The sequence below is a fragment of the Labrus mixtus genome, chromosome 21 (assembly GCF_963584025.1).
Source record: "Labrus mixtus chromosome 21, fLabMix1.1, whole genome shotgun sequence".
Classification (NCBI taxonomy): Eukaryota; Metazoa; Chordata; class Actinopteri; order Labriformes; family Labridae; genus Labrus; species Labrus mixtus.
This window is the reverse complement of record NC_083632.1, coordinates 11,545,407-11,562,910: the sequence shown is the minus strand read 5'-3', so window position 1 is coordinate 11,562,910 and position 17,504 is coordinate 11,545,407. Positions and strand designations below refer to the sequence as shown.

At 39.0% G+C, this 17,504-nt stretch overlaps 1 protein-coding gene across 2 annotated transcripts; it reads left to right on the top strand.

Moving 5' to 3' along the window:
* On the top strand, positions 1 to 16,095 carry cpn1 (carboxypeptidase N, polypeptide 1). 2 transcript variants are annotated; one of them, XM_061028346.1, is made up of 10 exons: positions 1 to 603; positions 3,380 to 3,576; positions 4,087 to 4,170; positions 5,531 to 5,686; positions 10,298 to 10,474; positions 10,571 to 10,682; positions 13,455 to 13,594; positions 13,879 to 13,978; positions 15,240 to 15,358; positions 15,571 to 16,095. In XM_061028346.1, exons 1-10 carry the CDS (start codon positions 366 to 368, stop codon positions 15,679 to 15,681), a joined length of 1,434 nt encoding a protein of 477 aa, XP_060884329.1. In that variant the 5' UTR covers positions 1 to 365; the 3' UTR covers positions 15,682 to 16,095. The 2 variants fall into 2 exon arrangements, with proteins under 2 accessions (XP_060884329.1, XP_060884331.1); XM_061028348.1 differs by lacking the exon at positions 4,087 to 4,170 and having other exon boundaries at positions 27 to 603.
* Positions 16,096 to 17,504: the final 1,409 nt, after the last annotated feature.

The window sequence follows — 17,504 nt, the reverse complement described above, 5'->3', positions numbered from 1 at the left end:
TGTGTGTGCAGAGAGCAGAGGGGGGCCGTGGGGCAAAACTACTTGAGGCAGAAGCTTTGTAAGAGCCAATAAAGCAAGTAGCATGTACTTGACAAGGACCCAAAGGGGAAGAGAGAGAGGGAGAGAAGCAGCTGTTGGAGGAGGAGAGTGAGACAAAGAGGGAGCAGGGGGCCGTCCTTACTTAGTCTTCAGTGTATGTGGGAGGAGGCACGGGGAGACCAAGAGAAAGAAGAGAGCAAGAAAGAGGAATAGCAAAGAGGGAGTGAGAAGTATGTTTGGTGTGTGAGGAGATAAATATACTTTGAAGAGTCTGTGAGGTTTTTGCAGAGTGTCCTCTTTACTGCAAAACTTGGGGCTGAGTGACCATGAAGCAGGGCTGGACTCTTCTTCCCTGGCTCCGTGCTCTCCTGCTGGGGCTGATGGGGCTCCTGGTCTGCAGCTCGGACTTCCAGCATCACCGCTATGAGGACATGATTCGAGCCCTGTTTGCAGTGCAGAGTGAGTGTCCCTACATCACTCGCATTTACAGCATCGGGCGCAGCGCGGAGGGGCGCCACCTCTACGTGCTGGAGTTCAGCGACAACCCTGGCATCCATGAGGCATGTGAGTAACACCTGGTTCAAAGTTTGACAGATCAGTGGATTAGGATTAAAAGTGTTTGCATGCAGACTGAAACCATTGTGAAACAGGCAACTATCCCTTTGTTGCAATAAAACAGTTGCACCAAATTATACCATAAGGTATCTCATGAAAGGACTAGACCATAATCTTATATTCTTTAGAGAGACCAACAATAAATCTACCACAAGTGAGTACTTGGCAAAAGTTGCATGGAAAAACTTCCTTCTAATAGGCGGAAAACTTCAGCAGAGAACCACTCATTGATCTGCAGCCATCCCTCACATTCTGCAAAAATGTAAAAAATGCAGCAAAGTAAGTAAGCTTAGAAACTGATATTCAAATATGTTTTGGTGTCACAGCAAAGGAATTGAAAATGACCATGGGTTTCAAATGCACAGGCCATTTGTTTTGCACTTCTTACTGACGTGAAGTGAGAGCATAGCTGGCAGGAGACAGCAGTCTGTGGGGGCTTTAGTTTTTTTCCCACAGGAGATGAAACGCAAGCTTTCCATGTAGCTTTCAGAAGCTGAATTACTGTGTGGCTTCATAGCGAGAGGGGGAAAAAGAGGCGCTTTCCCAAGCTGGCTTCTTTGATAAACATCAGTGACAGCAATCTGTGGAGAACTAAAAGTGAAACCCCAATGTCAAAGAATTGCAAAACATCTGTGATTCATTTGATTTTTCTTTTTTTTCTTTTGCCATCCAACCGCTGACAACATGTGGGGTGTTATTCAAAGCTGAGCAGATGACACAGGAGTTCACTTCAAGTCAACATGTCTTTAACCCTGAACTCGCTCCTGCAAACGCTTGGCTTGTTTTCCCTCCTTCATCTCACCACTCAATTCGGCTTCCAGGTGTTTATTTTGCATATCAGTTGCAAATTTAAAGACGACAATGTTCTCATAGTGTTTGTATTTAAAACAGGCCAAAAGGTCAGAAGAGATTTAAAGTCTTTTTCCGTTCTTTCATCTTTCATGGCAACTCTTTGAGGGGATAAAAAAAAAAAAAGGATTGACAGCTGCGGGGAATGCTTTTCTGGCTGCGCCTGGGCTTGCATTTTTTATCATCATTTGCAGTCGTAGGTGCTTCCTTCAGGAGAATAGAAGGATGTGCGCCTGTTCTGTTGCACGATGACCGAGGGTGAAAAACAGGAACTGTGCACTTCACTGAGGGGAGTGACCTCGGGTCTCGTCTGGGTCAACCCCACTGCTGTCTTTAGGAAGTTCATTTCATTCACATGCTGCTGAGTTTGTGTGTGTGTGTGTGTGTGTGTGTGTGTGTGTGTGTGTGTGTGTGTGTGTGTGGCTGCATGCTATAGCCAACACTCTTTTCTGAACCTGAGGCCAGTTGGCCGTTACTTTAAGAAAAAGGAGGTGAATTGTTGCACCCAAGCTGCCATTTGGATGCTTGAAGCAATTAGTCATAAGTTTTAAGTTAAATTGCTCACTCCAACATCTCATCTCCAAAAGTCCATGAAGTTCTACTAATGATCAAAGAAATGCCATTGTTACTGTATGTGCCATGTTTGTAGTATAAAACCATAGAGAGGGCACAATGTTCCGCAGTAGCTCTGTCAGCATCAGTGTTTTGAGGTCCTTGGTTCTATCAACACTCCAGCAATGATTAATGAAGGGACCCTTGGGAGAAGGGAACCTTATACAGAGAGAGGGAGACTGTTTGGATAGGTGGCTCACCCAATCAGGGACAGATAGCCGTAGGAATGCAAGATGACCCTATCCAAATAATTCAATCAGTGGTAATCAGACTCACTACCCAGAGTTCACCTTTGACATGACCTAAGCTACCCTATCAAAAAAAAAATGGCAGTAATGTATATTGCGATAAGTTATGAGGTTTTAGCTAAATATGTTCTGAAAGTAAATGTCAAACCCTTTATATCGAAAAGTTGAACCCATAGGCAATAAAACAGGCACCGTTGCTCAAGAAACACAGAAGGGACTTAAAGATACAGCCTTACTCAGTCTGTTATTACCAGTTGCTCTGGGTAGCTAACGCTAGCTGACTGAAACGCTCCTAAAAATCTCCTGGAGTTGTTTTGTAAAAAGGGAAAAGGGTATTTTGCTTAACCTTGTGTGGAACCAGAGATAGCTGCTAATAAATTGCCCAAATGTCACCTGGTTGGAAATTTAAAAAAGAAAGTGTTGCGTTTCAAATAAGTGAGTTACCAGAGTTATGTAAGCCTAGGTTAGCTGAAGGCTAAATTAGCTGCTACTAGCATAACACACCAAAATCTCAACAGAACACCTGCCATTTGAGCCACTTTCTATGTAACGTTTCTCTTCAAAAAAAAACCCAACATTATTCAACAAGCAGGAAAAATGTGTGAATTAAAAAAAATACATTGTTTTCGTCTAATGTGCCTTCAGTGCACCTGACTTATAAAAATCTCGATAACTGGAAATGTAATACAGTATTACTCTATTAGTATCATTTTTGCTTTTCACCAAAACAGTTTAATTAAGATTTTTTTGTATTGACTTTAAATTTTAATCGTGTAATACTTTAGATAATGACACAATGGCTCATAAAATTCTCCTGGTTTGGCTCAGCCTCAATTTGAAACTTAAAAATCACCTATACTATTTGAGTCAACTGTATTTTCTGTAGCATAAATGTACTCATATGTGTGTTCCTATGCGTGTGCGCGCTCAGGCAGTCATTTCAAATGTCACGCTTGGCAGCCCTGTGCAACCTTTTGACCTTTATGTCCCCCTTCACCTCTCCACTTCCTCCTCAGTGGAGCCGGAGTTCAAGTACGTGGGGAACATGCATGGCAACGAAGTGCTGGGCCGTGAGCTGCTCATTAAGCTTTCCCAGTTCCTGTGCGAGGAGTACCGGGCCGGAAACCAGCGGATCATGAGACTGATCCACGACACCCGCATCCACATCCTGCCCTCCATGAACCCTGATGGCTATGAGGTGGCTGCTAGACAGGTAATGTGCACCCTGACGATAAACGTGAGCTGCAGGCTTACTTTGAGAACAACAAAAGGGAAAGTTTCCCATGCTTTTGCTTTTCTTAAACAATCATTCATCACATTTGAAGAAAGACGATTCCACTGTGACTGTGACTGTGTTCTCGCCTGTGGAAATGACATGTAAAGTTCTTTAGGAGTAATATTAACGCCAGTATAGCGTATTCACTAACCAGCAGCCCCAAACTTACAGTTCCTTCTTTGAAAACAAATCTTTCACAGTTTGCTAATGTCTGTAATAATCCCATCTATCCTCTCACCATGAGAGACCCTAGTTTTACCTTTGGGGAGTAACTATAAGGATCCTAAACAACAGACATACATGCAATCCCCTTTAAAAACAAACCCGTACACACAATCTTTTTCAGACTAATTATATGTCTTGAGGAAGCAATTTGCACACGACAGTGCCTCTCTTTGCCACTCAGACAACACGTTCACGCAGCACTGTAATTTCTTGCATCAACAGATGTTGGGTTGCAGTAAAGTCTGGACAGAAACAAGAAGGCAGCTCCATTTACCAGCATCCAAGATGGCAAAGTGTGGATTTAGGGTACTGATTAAGCTTACAACAACAAATTGTTTTATACCCATGGCATCAGAAGATGCAACTATTTCTACTTAGACACTGTGGTGGTTTGAGCTTAAAGCTTATCAGAATGCGAACAAGCTTGCGACAATGTTTAAAAAGTTGATGTTAAGCAGGTTTAATAGTTGTCTTGTTCACATGGATCTGAGTATCAGGAGTAAAGACAATGCTGAATTGCCTAAAAACTGGCTTTGATCTTATGGCCAGCAGTGGGCGACTCCACTGGATGCAAAAAGAAGTATGAAACCAGATGAGAAAATAACCTTTCTTTTCGGTTGCTATAGATATTTAACTCAGTTAACATTTTCCTAACGAATTGATTACTTTGACCAGTAGTAAAAAGCATTTTTTTAATGCAGCATGGTGTTCTTCATATATGATAATCACAAAACGGATGATGTCATGATGATGCTCCTATGTTAACCTCTCAAATGTATCTAGGAATTTCTCACATACCAAAAATAGCATATTATGAATTTGGAGCATGCATACTTTTAGGCACTGACGATGGCTTGTAATACACAAAATAACTGTTTTTTTTCTGATGGTGATGCAATTGTAAAAGTGAAGAGATCACAAAAACACAATGATTTATCCTGAGTGGGAAATGAATATTTGTGCCAATTTTCACACCAAAATGGTCAATGGGCTTGAGCTTGTATAGTTTTTTTTAGTCTTCTGACTACTAAAAGCGCTTCTACACTGCAGGTCACACCAACCTCACACCTATTCACACACTGATGGTAGAGGCTGCTATGTAAAGAGTCCATCAGTATTACAGTAGCTAATCCCATTCATACACATTTATACACCGCTGAGCAGGGTGAGCAACATGGGGTTAACTGTCTTGCACAATGACACATAGGAGATGTGGCTGCATGAGCTTGGGATTGACCCAAAACCTTCCGATTGAGGGAAGACCAACTCTACTATTTATCCACAGCCACCCCCTATACCCTAGATAGATGTGGAGAAATGTCAACAAATTCATGAAACCTACTATATTATGTCTGTCATTCTTGAGAAAACACTTTTTATTGTTCTCAAGACATATTCTCGGAATCTCTTGGCATTCCAGCTTGTTTATAGTCTAAACATCCTTTAAAGGTTTGTGAAGGACTTATGTTTGGAGTCCTAAAAAACAAGGGAATCATTGTGAAGGAAAGGTTATATCCAGAAAAAAAACCTGCTACAAATAATTCACTATTGTTACACTCCAGTCAGTGGAACATATAAAACTGTTTTCCTTCTCTGCTTCCAAGCAATAATAGCCAGAGCTAAAAACCCAAGACCCCAAAATGAATGATTGATATTCTGTGGACAGGGTCCAGAGTTCAACGGCTACCTGGTGGGCCGAGGAAATTCGAGAGACATTGATCTGAACCGGAACTTTCCAGACCTGAATGCCCTCATGTACTACTACGAGAAGACCAACGGACGAAACCACCACCTGCCCCTGCCCGACAACTGGGAGCAACAGGTCAGTGCTGCTGGAAAAACACACACACACACACACACACACACACACACACACACACACACACACACACACACACACACACACACACAACCATCCATCTTTGTGTATGTGCTAGTGCATGATTATTCATGTATGTGCCTGTGTGGGTGAGAAAGAAAGAAGGAGGGAGTAGATGGATGACTACATGTCTCATGCTTGTGTGAGTGTGTTTAATGTTTGAATATGGGGCAATAATGAGCAATTGTTTCATAGCTGGGTTATCTTGGCTTTAGACATGTTGACATAGAGATTTTTGTACTGGATCAGATTCCAACTAACTTTTACTCACTGTAAAAGAAAGTGCTCATAAACTTCAACAGCAAGTAGGAAAAGTGAATGTCTCAGTAGATAATCTGTTCATGTTGTGTATGTTTATGTGCCTGTGCAGGTTGACCTTTCTGGATGGGTGTGTTTGCTTATCTTACTGTAGAAACCTAAACCTCCTCATACACACTGTTTGTCCTCTGGGTCGAACCTCTTGGCAACTCTCCTTTGTCTTTCCGTTATGAAACAAGGCGCAAAAAGGGCAGCTTTACTCATTCCAGATTTGAGATTTTAACAAGAGCATTACTAACAATAAAGTTTAAAAAATGAGTTTGACTGTTTTAATAGCTGTTTTTGTAAAATGTAAAAATCAAATCAGAGGAAGGCCTATCAAATAAGAAGTCTTCTGAAGCACGAGCAGGATACTGTAGGTACTGTACATAAAGACTTTAAGCTTCAGCTAAACATTTTTGTCTTTTCTGTCACCACCATGAGAGTCTGAACTGACCTACTCTGTGGTCTCAGAGTGTACATGTTACCTGCTGGCTTCATATGAGACTGCACGTAACAAACCTGTGGCCCCTCATAATATTATTTCTGTCTTGCCTTTATTTTAGTAAAGTACCAATACATACAAAGAGGACCAACTAAGGCAAGGCCTGCATTTGAAAGTGTACAGAAGTAGTTTGATCAGACAGGTTGTGAATGACAAAATGCATTACGTTATTTTAATATGACATAGTAAGGATAATGTTACTCTTTAAAGAAGGTTGAGGTGGTGAAGAAGAGCAGTAACTACTTTATATTTGTACTTTGATCCAGTGGTCCCAAACTTGAGTAAGGCCCCTCCGAAAGATCACAAATATATAACACAGGACTACTTATAAGTAGGATTGTTTAAAAAGAAAGCTTCTGTTTCTTGCATTCCAACACAGTGGCTTTATAAGCTCATAGTCTTTCAAAATACATTAAATCCCATTTTCTAGAGGGCTACAAACAATAGGCAGAGCCCTGTTGGATAGTTTTCTCTGTAAGATTCTATTGACACTTACTTATGACGCACTGTGATCCTTGAAATATTTCAAACTTGGCAAAAACAATCTTAGTGCTCTGAATAGTCAGGTACTGTACATGTAACGGCATGCCCTATCAAGTAAAACTATAAGAAGCTGGGTGGAGGAGGACAAGAGGATGAATTGAATCAATCATTAAAAAAAATACTCAGACGTGTTTCTTCTCAGATATTGCACGTTGCTGACCGGGTTGGCTGCTTTAGACAGAATTCTGTTCCAGTTAACGCTAAACTGAGCACTTGTTCCAGTATGTCAGCTCAATGAGGTCCACGTGAAAAGAAGGGACGGATGAAAGTGTGTGCTGTCAAACTGCTGCTGATATCTAACTGAGGAGATTATTTTAAATATTAAGGTCAGGTCCTTGGGGAAGTCCCGTCTGCAGCTGTCTTATCTTCAGCAGACGCTAAAGAAGCTTCTGCTCCCAAGGTTGATTTTCTTGAAGGTTTTGCTCCGAAATGGACTTTCTCATTGGTCTCCCCTTCGGCGCGTTGTTCATGCTGATTGGTATAGATTCTTATGAAGTGAAACAACACAAATCCAAAGTTAAAGAGTGATGAAAAAAATTATGACTTTACTTAGCAGATTAAAAAACACATGACTTTACTTTTAGTCTTACATATTCTTACAATGACATTATCAATTAAAGTATGATGTAATGAATTCTGTAAGCATACCAAACTCTTAACACATTGCAATAAGTGCTACAAAGGAGTGCTAAATAACCACTTAATGAGTTAGAAACCACATCATTGAGCCTCTACTAAAATGGGATGAATATGTTCTTTCAAAACACCCTTTGACTGTTTTCAGTATAATTTGGCAAGGTTTTTGACAAGAGAAGTCATGACAGAGCTTATTGTTAAATATCAATAAAATGTGTTTTGCAAGCAAGTTCACACCATTGGTTTTGTATTTTTTTCCTATTTATCTGATCCTCGGTTGGCTAATTTGTTGAGAGAGCTAAAACGCTGGTCTTCCCAGTCGCAGGCTGGCTGTGTACCCACATGACTGCCTCCTGAAAGGCCAACACAAAAGAGGAACTGTGCCACTGTTACAGATACTTCATTCATGCCGCCCAGGAATACATTCTCACAGGCTACATGAGGCTACACATGCGCAAAACCATGCTACATTTTAATTAGCTGGCTGATGATGCTTCATGCTGTTTCTTTCCTTAGCATGACAGAAACAGCTCCATGCCAAATGCCAAAAAGTCTTCCTGTAAAGTTGTGATTTTTGTGCATAATCCTTATCAGGAATCGATTTTTTAAAAACGTTCCACCACCCACAGACTGACAGAAGGGTCTGTTCCAAGCCCTGCATACCATATTTTTACATCCCGTGAAGAACACCATGAACCACCGACATTTGTTTGTCCTCCAACAGTGTAAAATCCAACCTTGAAATGTTCGTCAATGAACCGCCAAGAGATTTCAAACGGGCAGATTTTTGTGTATTTGTGTTTAAAATGGCACGGTACAATCCATTATTTGAGTTGATATGATTATCTGTGTGCATGCGTGAGTTTGTGTGGCTGTCCTTCATATGTAACCCTACACCATAGTGACAACTCTGACTTCAAAGCTTGTTCAAGTGTATATAAAGATCCACAGACAATAAACACCTCACAACAGAAGGCCAGCTTCTTGGTTACCAAGGCTGCGTTCTGAGCCGATAGTCTCTGAGGCCTAGATTATCCTCCAGCTGGACCAGACTGTGTTTATTGTCCTACATACCTCATTCAAGGAGAAGTATAACTCCTTGTCGCCATGTGTGATATACGGCGAGGATCATGTGAGGATAGTTAGTGCTGACAGAGACAATAAAAGGCAGCCTGAGCGGGGATTGTAAGGTTTGAGATTTTTTTTTATACCGCATGCGAATGTGAGATGCCAAAAAACTTTCAGTAAGAAGACAGGGAGGTAACATCATCTTGTTGACTGATCATTCCTCCTGATTAAGACAGTTAAAAAAATAGAAACAAAGAGTATTTAGAGACTAGATCAAATGAGATGCATTCATATACAGGAGGGCATCGTGCAGTTTCCTAATCCTTACCTTACATTCAAAAGTGCGAAGCGGGGAAAAAGTTACACAAAAATGTGCGTACAGTAAAGCAGAGAAAAACAAGAATTTATCAAGATAACAGGCCAAGCAGAGGAGCCAGGAGTTTCTAGGTGAAAGGAAAACCAGATGTGGTAAGTCCACGGATGGCTTTTAGGGAATGTCTGGGATGAAGTGAAGGTTAGGCGCACTATCAATAACCAGACGATACACGTAACATCTGACAAGAACTTAAAGTGTTTGTACAGTTTTATTTGAGGATCAGAAGGAATCTATGGACTTTATGGAGAATCATTTTCATATGTTGTGCGGAAATAAATCAACAGACTTTGATAAACCACCTTTCTGAAATGCCTCCAAGACAGAGTGAAAAATTGTCAAACAAGGTGTCGAACAAGGACGCAAGCCTATGTCCGAATGCATTACTATTATCTACTAGATCACCCCCAAAAAAATCGACTTTGTTTTTGTCTTCATAAAAGTTGGCTTCAGAGCAATGACATATGACATGGCTGCAGCTAGAAAATATTGTTTTTTTTGTTTTGGGCTTTTTATTATGCCTTTAAAGTAGAAGACAGTGAATAGGAAACTATAGGGTGAGAGAGCGTCTCTCTGGAATGACATATGGTAAAGTGTTATGGGTCAAAGTCAAACCCGAGCCCCCTTCTTTAAGGACTATATCCTCTGTACATGAAATGCGGGCTCGCTGTAGGCTTTCCAGTAACTATTGTTTAGAGCAGTAAAGAAAAAGCAGAGATGAGTTCAGTAGTTCCCAACCTTTTTCCTTGGAATCTCGGCCTTGTATCTAAGAAACGCTGAGCCCACAAAGGACCAACATGAAAAAAAAGTGATACATTGCTGACAAAAATTAACATGAACTTTTAATTGTTTTCATTAGAACCAGAATTACAGGTGTAGCTGAGTAAAAAGCCTGATATTTTGAGGAAACATTATTTATCTTTACACCATTTTATACAGATTATTTTATGATTCAGTAAGTGGGTTAACATTGTTTAGTCAGTATGTGCAAATGTAGGTTAGACCACCCTGGAGCAAACAGAGCCTTGGGCCCCCCCATGAGATCTTTGGTCCTGACATTTGATCCTGTAGGTACACAAGAGCTGAAAGTTTCTGGTCACTTTATATCCATCTCATTTACTGTCCTCCACAGGTTGAACCTGAGACTTTGGCGGTCATAAAATGGATGCAAAACTACAATTTTATCCTGTCGGCCAACCTCCACGGGGGAGCTGTAGTAGCTAACTACCCATTTGACAAGTCGAGAGATCCACGAATTCGAGGGAGGACCACGTATGCAGCCACTCCCGATGACAAAGTCTTCAGAAAGGTGTGCTACACATTACGGATTATTTCCAGATGCTAAACAAAGATGTTCTCATCACTTTATAATTGTGTTTTAAAAAAAATCTGTGTGCAATGACAGTTGGCAAGGACGTACTCATATGCTCACAGCTGGATGCACAAGGGTTGGAACTGCGGGGACTTTTTTGATGAGGGCATCACCAATGGGGCCAGCTGGTACTCTTTATCTAAAGGTAAGCAAACACTCCTCTGCATGTTGTTACAATCTTTAATAGTGCCCCTAAATCTCCAATTTATTTCTCTACAAATACTCCAATGAATGGCTCAATGTATTTCTTGTGACTGGTCTGTTGTTGGTTGATTCTAAATTTAGCTGGTAGTAAATTTTCACCGTTGAAATTCCATTTGCTGTTGAGGGTTGGCTTCTTTTTGTAGGCTAACTTACAAAAGTTAGCATCAAGTATTGTTCTATGTACAAACAAGTCAATTTGATACTTCTGTTTGACTTGGACAATCACAGAAAAAAATCTCAGTGTCAAACTAAATTGATTTACTTGTTTTAGTTCAGAAATGTAATCTCAGCACTCATACCCACTGTGGTCATGAACTCTGCGACTCTTTCTGAGGCCTCTGCTTTACTCGCCTCGTGACTTTGACCTCTTCACCTGTTTGGCCTGCACCAACAGCTGCACCTCCACTGACCCCTCAAATTAGCAGCACACTGTAGCCAATGGAAATCCAGATAATAGATACTGTAAGAGATATCCTTGTTAAGACTTCCTTTTCTGTGTGCTGGTCATTATTTATGGTCGAACATGTGAGATCCCCAGTGTGCATTTTTCTGTTAAAAGGCGTTCAAAACTGAGTTTTTCACCAATTATATTAGGACATTAATTGTCTATTTTTGGACTGGATTTGACTGGGAAATCTGCTACTGTCACGAGACACATTCACACACATATCAACAGCAATTTTCAAGAAGCATCTTATATACTATATACAGCTACAGCTATACTGAGAAGTGCATCACAGTCAACAATGAAAGGGTTAGTGAGTCGTGTTGGATTCAGTCTCACTACTGCCTGCATGTATGTCAGCTGCTTTTCACCATCAGCCACCAAAATCTCTCAAACCAGCCATCCTGTCAGGTAATAATAATAATATTATTCAATTATGTCAGCACCATGCACAGTCTTATCTGTTCTTTTCTTTACATTGCCTCTGACACTTTTTGTAAGCATCACGCAGCCAATAAACAATGTATTTAGATTGAAATTAAAATTTGTTAAAATGAACTCTTTGTAAAGACGGTTTTTCACCAACCATTGCAAACCAACCACTACATTCATGATTTCTGTTCTCCCTGTCGCTCTAAAATGAACAACTTGGAGAAATTATACAACAAAATTGTGTAATATGACATGTTGAAGTTATAACCACATTTTAGCCAGTTGAACCATGCTGAAATGATCTTTGATGGACTGAACAGATTTCCCCCAGTTTTCAACCAAATTTCAATGTTGAAATCACAGTCAGTGCTCACTGGGACACGCACACCGAGGTGAAGACATTCTCAACATAATGCAGATATCCTTTTGTAGGTAGTAATAATAGACTGTAGATATTAATGGACAAAGCCTAAATCAAGTCATCCATCTGTTACTGCAGGGGGCTTTCAAAGCCCACTGATGGCTGTCACCATGCTGGAAATGCTGTCTCAACCTAACTTTCAGTCAACCTAACGACAGGCTGAGAGCTGAGGCAGGTTTTTGGACGGGATGTGTATGTGACTTCGGGTGCTTCTGCAGCCCGACTCAATTTGATTTTTTCAACACTGGAGGTTGCTGCTTGGTATTCATTCAAAGCTACAATAATGTGATATAAGCCAATGGATTTTAAGATTCCTGTTCAAACTTGAAGGGTCAATACTACACTTCAGATAATCTTTGCCCCACCCGCTACACATTGTGCATTCATATATGTGTTTGTAAAGGTTACAAGTGCTCAAGCCAACCAAGCCCATGTTGCTTCACTTTAATGAAACGTACAGTTACAGTTTGTCTTCTCAGTGTAGTGTGTCCTCCAGTATGCCTGGTTTCACTGCTTATAAAAACTTTGTTCAGCATCTTATGCCAATAATAATAAATACGTCAAGGCAGTTAACATTTTTCCATTAAAATAAGTAAGCGTAGATTTTCTTTTATTAGGTTCTGGTTTAATTTAGTGTTATATGAATTTACTGTTAAGTCACAGTCCCCACAATCCTTTATTTGGTTTATGGGTAAGAAAGAAAAGTGCTTTGTTTTAAGATTTGTTGAATATTTACTGTAATGTTATGCCATAGACTTCTCGGAAGCAGTGCACTAAGTTCTTTAAAACAGTCTGGGCATGTTTTCAGCCTCAGAACAGTTAATCTATAACACCAGCAATAACAGAGTGCACATCTTTGATCTGTGTGTCCTGGTCAGGGCTGGTCTGGATCATTTAAAAAAAAAAAAAAAGTAAATCCTTTGAGCTTTTTGGTTGAGTCATGAAAGCTTTAGAATTAGTTGAAAACGCCGGCAGGCGCATTTAGTAGGAGCACGTTATGTTTATTTTAACAAGTCCTCTAGTCTCCAAGTGTTATGTCATGGTCTATGAAGTTACATTTGAACTTTCCCTCCCTTGTTTGGCCGCATATGAAAAGTAGTTTGTTTCAAAGTTGCAAAACCAAAAACATGTAAAAAAGATTTATTATCAGTTAATCTAAAATATTTTCTTGAATCTTTTTCAAAACAGCAAAATGCAGTGTTTTGGAAGCTCAAAGATCCAGAAAAACATTGTTTCAAATTTGATTTCTAAAGGATGAAATAGGTCCGAAATGACAAATCACATCAACTCCTCAAAACTCTAAAATGCCCCTTTTAATAGGTAACCCAAGGTTTCAATAAACCACACAGGGAGAAGCCATCAAATTGTACCATCCCTTGAATCAAAGATAAAGTCTCCTTTTCTGTGTTTTTCAGGCATGCAGGACTTCAACTACCTGTACAGCAACTGTTTCGAGATCACCTTGGAGCTTAGCTGTGATAAGTTCCCTCCAGCGTCGGCGCTGCCCAGAGAATGGCTTGGAAACCGGGAAGCACTGGTTTCATACCTTGAACAGGTCAACGCACATATACACACACTAGCTTTTTTTCTTTGCAAAAGCGCAGGTATATCGTTTCCAGCTAGCAGCACACAAATCAAAAAACCCAACCACTGAGGGTCAAGAGTTCAAATCCCGGGCTTCTTTTGCTGGCTTTCCTTCCTTGATATAGAAACTTAAACTAACTGTACATCTCAACACATGTAAAAACAAATGCTTAAAGAATTCATAACAATAACATTTTAAACTCAAAAGTAACTGTAATGCTTAAAAATAGTGTTCCTTTTTTATAATTTTTACAGGTGCATCATGGGATAAAAGGCATGGTATATGATGAAAACAACAACCCTGTTGGCAACGCAGAGATCTCAGTGGTTGGAGTCAACCATGATGTGACCAGCGGTGAGATGGGATTTGGGGTCGGAGTCTGTTTATTGTAATACAGATGTGGTTATTTTACAGATGTGGTTACTTTTTTCATTGTGTGTTTTATTCTTTATAATGAAGTGTTGAAGAAGTTTAGGGAGTCGTAAATGTAAGGCTTGTCTTAAATGACCTGCTGATGTCGCTATTTATAACTTGTGGTCAAAACAGACAGAAAGTGAATTCAAAGTAAGCTGTCTTGTTCTGCAACTGAAAAAGATCAAGCTCCGAACAATGTGGATAAAAAATATTTTGAAAACTGGAAACTAATAAATCCATTTACACTGGAAAGAAAAATGCCACCCTCCAATGGGCAATGGAGGTATTGCACTTTAAAAACATTTGAACAATAGATGCACTACTTTCTATTTTACATTTACTCATTTACTGTTCAATTCTGATTTCCTTGTAGTTACTTCAGTATTATAGTGTTTTTTTGCAACTTTATACAGTACTACAATTTAGACAGAAATATTGTTATTTTCTTGTATGTTTTCTGTCTTCAGAAATTCACTTCTTTACACTCCTGTAATTAGCACATAATGTATGTAACATTTTAATATGGTGAATTAAACCACCTCACATCATACATAATGGATCAAATCTGGTTACCCTCTGCATACTGCAACACTGAATGTAGCCGCAGAGATGGTGTCCCTTTAAATTAAAAAGTCAAAGTTCATCAAAGAACATACTTTAATGTCAACGTATTGGTAATTAACATGTCTAATAGTATAACACTATATCTTATAATGGAGACTTTATTTTAACAGCAAAGTTACATTTTTGCTGTTCAATATTCTCATATTGAACAGACACAGTGTAACACCGTGTTAAGCTGAAAAACACATTAGCTATATGGGACACTAACAGGATGCTGATGTAGGATGAATAAAGGAGAATCATCAGCAAACATGAATAGTAATGTCTGTTACATACACTAAAAATGAGCTGATGTTTGTTAATATTGGCCATTGTACGATAATAGTCATAACAGACCAAATAAAGCTGTATACTGTGTGAGCTTCTTTTTATCTGTAAGATGAATAATAAGTGTGTTTGCTTAAAATATTACTTTAATTTCAATGCAGATCTGAATGCAGTTTCCACAGATATTGGTATTGTTACTTTTATTTAAGAACCTGATGAAGGACCTGATGCATCGTTACTCAGATTTTAAATGTAAATGGACGAGTTGATGTCTAACTTCTCACCTTTTCCTGTGTGTGCACATTTCAAGGAGTGGATGGCGACTATTTCAGACTTCTGTTGCCAGGCACCTACACTGTGACAGCATCTGCTCCGGGCTATGTCGCCTCCACCAGCACCGTCACAGTGGGACCAGCTGAGGCCATACAGGTGTGTGTGTTTACTGTGTAATGTGTATAAACAGGCTGTCTTAAAGCAAGAGTATGAAAGCAGATTCACTCATTTCAAAAAGAAGCAGCAGGTTTTAAGTTGTTTAAATACACCTTCAGGGTCTTGTTGGTTTGAATCGTTTGTTCTTGTAGTCTGGAAATGTACTCCAGCTTTGAGCGCTCACACCTTGTTGTTCCTCTCTTCCCTCACAGCTTCATTTTTACTTGAAACCTGCACCAAAACAAAACCTGAAAGGGAAGCCTCACAACGGCAAGAAGAACCTCTCATCTCCCAAGTCCCCCTTAAAGCTCGGCCCTAGATGAGACATGGTCTAAAATGTACAAACTTTCATTAATACACAAATACTGAGAATCCAACATGAAACACACACACGCACACACACACACACACACACACACACACACACACACACACACACACACACACACACACACACACACATATACACACGCACATTTCTGAAAAGATAATTGACCGTTAAATAAGTATGTTATTTTATCGTTGTAGTCCTATTATTATGTATTTCATCCATTTTGTGTTTTTGTTCGTTTTGTTTGTTGATTAAGATAATCGGTTTGTCTGATGTATTTATGTAACAGATTTGTTTTGTATGAACACAGCTATACTGTATTTTCTATTTCTGATTTATATAATTTGTTGACAATTGAAAGTGAAATAAAGCACGCATCAGTTGTTAATATTTCGTTTCTGCTTCAGTTTGACTCTTTATTGACTAAAAAAAAACAGTTCTTGCCCATAAGTGATTAAAATAAAAATCAATGGTAGTTTATTTCTAGTATTCAAATCCTTTTCTTAAACACACTCAGACACATATAAGGCAACTACAAAGAATAAATAACAACAGAATAGGAGCATAACAGAAAATTAACTAAAAAAAACATAATAAAAAAATAAAACAATTGATGCAAAAATGCACCCCAAAGGCTCAGAAGAGATTTTGTTAAATGCGTGAGACAAATGATATTAAAAAAATACCTCAAACTTTGATTTTATTCAATTATTATCATTTGGAGTACAGAGTTTCAGTGATAGGATATTGAGAATATTATTATAATAATTATTATAATAATCATTGCTATTATTGTTATTAATTTTAATTCAGTGGGAGGTTTTATTGACAACTGGAAATAATGCTTACTGGAACATATGTTAACGTGTCAGGCTTCTCAGGCTGTGCACTACCAACAGAGAACAGTAGATGTCACTGCTGTACACGAAAGATAGAAAATCACATTGCTCTGTATCAGTTTACTATAATTTTATAAAAGTTGTGTTACTTGACAAAAAAAAAAACACTTTTTATTTGACCCTACCAGGCAAATATCTACTTCTAAAAGATGTTCAGTATTTACCAACACAGCCAGCTACTTAGAATGTTTTAATGCTTGTTAATCCCGTTTTAAAACAAAACTGAAAATGTCAAGCTTAATAATACACATTGAAAATTTGAAGACACATTTTTAAAAAGGAAAATGTAAACCCAAAACATTCAGATGGTATATTACTGATGGAAAATGTATCATGGAAAGATTTGAATGGGAAATTTCAACGCCAGATTCCAAATGGAGAAATTAAAGGACAAAAAGATTCAGAAATATTCATCAGAATTCTATTGAATCTAGGATGTGATTAGATGATCAAATTACTGTAGAATACACTAGAATATGAGAACATTGCTAATCTCAGTTGAGATAAGAGTGTATGGGCCTAACTCCTTAAACTTCCCGGGTCTATTCGGGTGGAGACATGTGAGGTTTATGTGAAATAAATGTGTTTGGATTGCACAAGAATGTCACAAAATAAAACATAAAATCAAAAAATCATATCTGTGAATAACTGAGATCAGCATCAAACCCACTGTCACAAAAGTCCTAAATCCTTCAAATCAGTTCAAAGAGCAGTCCAGTAAACCTCAAATAATGAGCACAATAATTTCCTTTTTCCTCCAGCTCTAACTCTGTCACAGCTGATCTTTCTCAGATCAGACACAATTGGGTAATTGTACGTCAGCCAAATGTATTCTCTGCACACAGAGCATTATAGTGACGATCGACTGGCAGCAAATCCTGAACGACAACAACAGACCCACATACTGGCCTTGAAT

What these genes read in the sequence shown, in the direction of transcription:
- cpn1 (XM_061028346.1), top strand. Translation starts at nt 366, where the DNA reads ATGAAGCAGGGCTGGACTCTTCTTCCCTGGCTCCGTGCTCTCCTGCTG. An exon ending in CCCTGGCATCCATGAGGCAT is followed by an intron (nt 604 to 3,379) that starts GTGAGTAACACC and finishes CTTCCTCCTCAG; the next exon opens with TGGAGCCGGAGTTCAAGTAC. An exon ending in CTGGTACTCTTTATCTAAAG is followed by an intron (nt 10,683 to 13,454) that starts GTAAGCAAACAC and finishes TGTGTTTTTCAG; the next exon opens with GCATGCAGGACTTCAACTAC.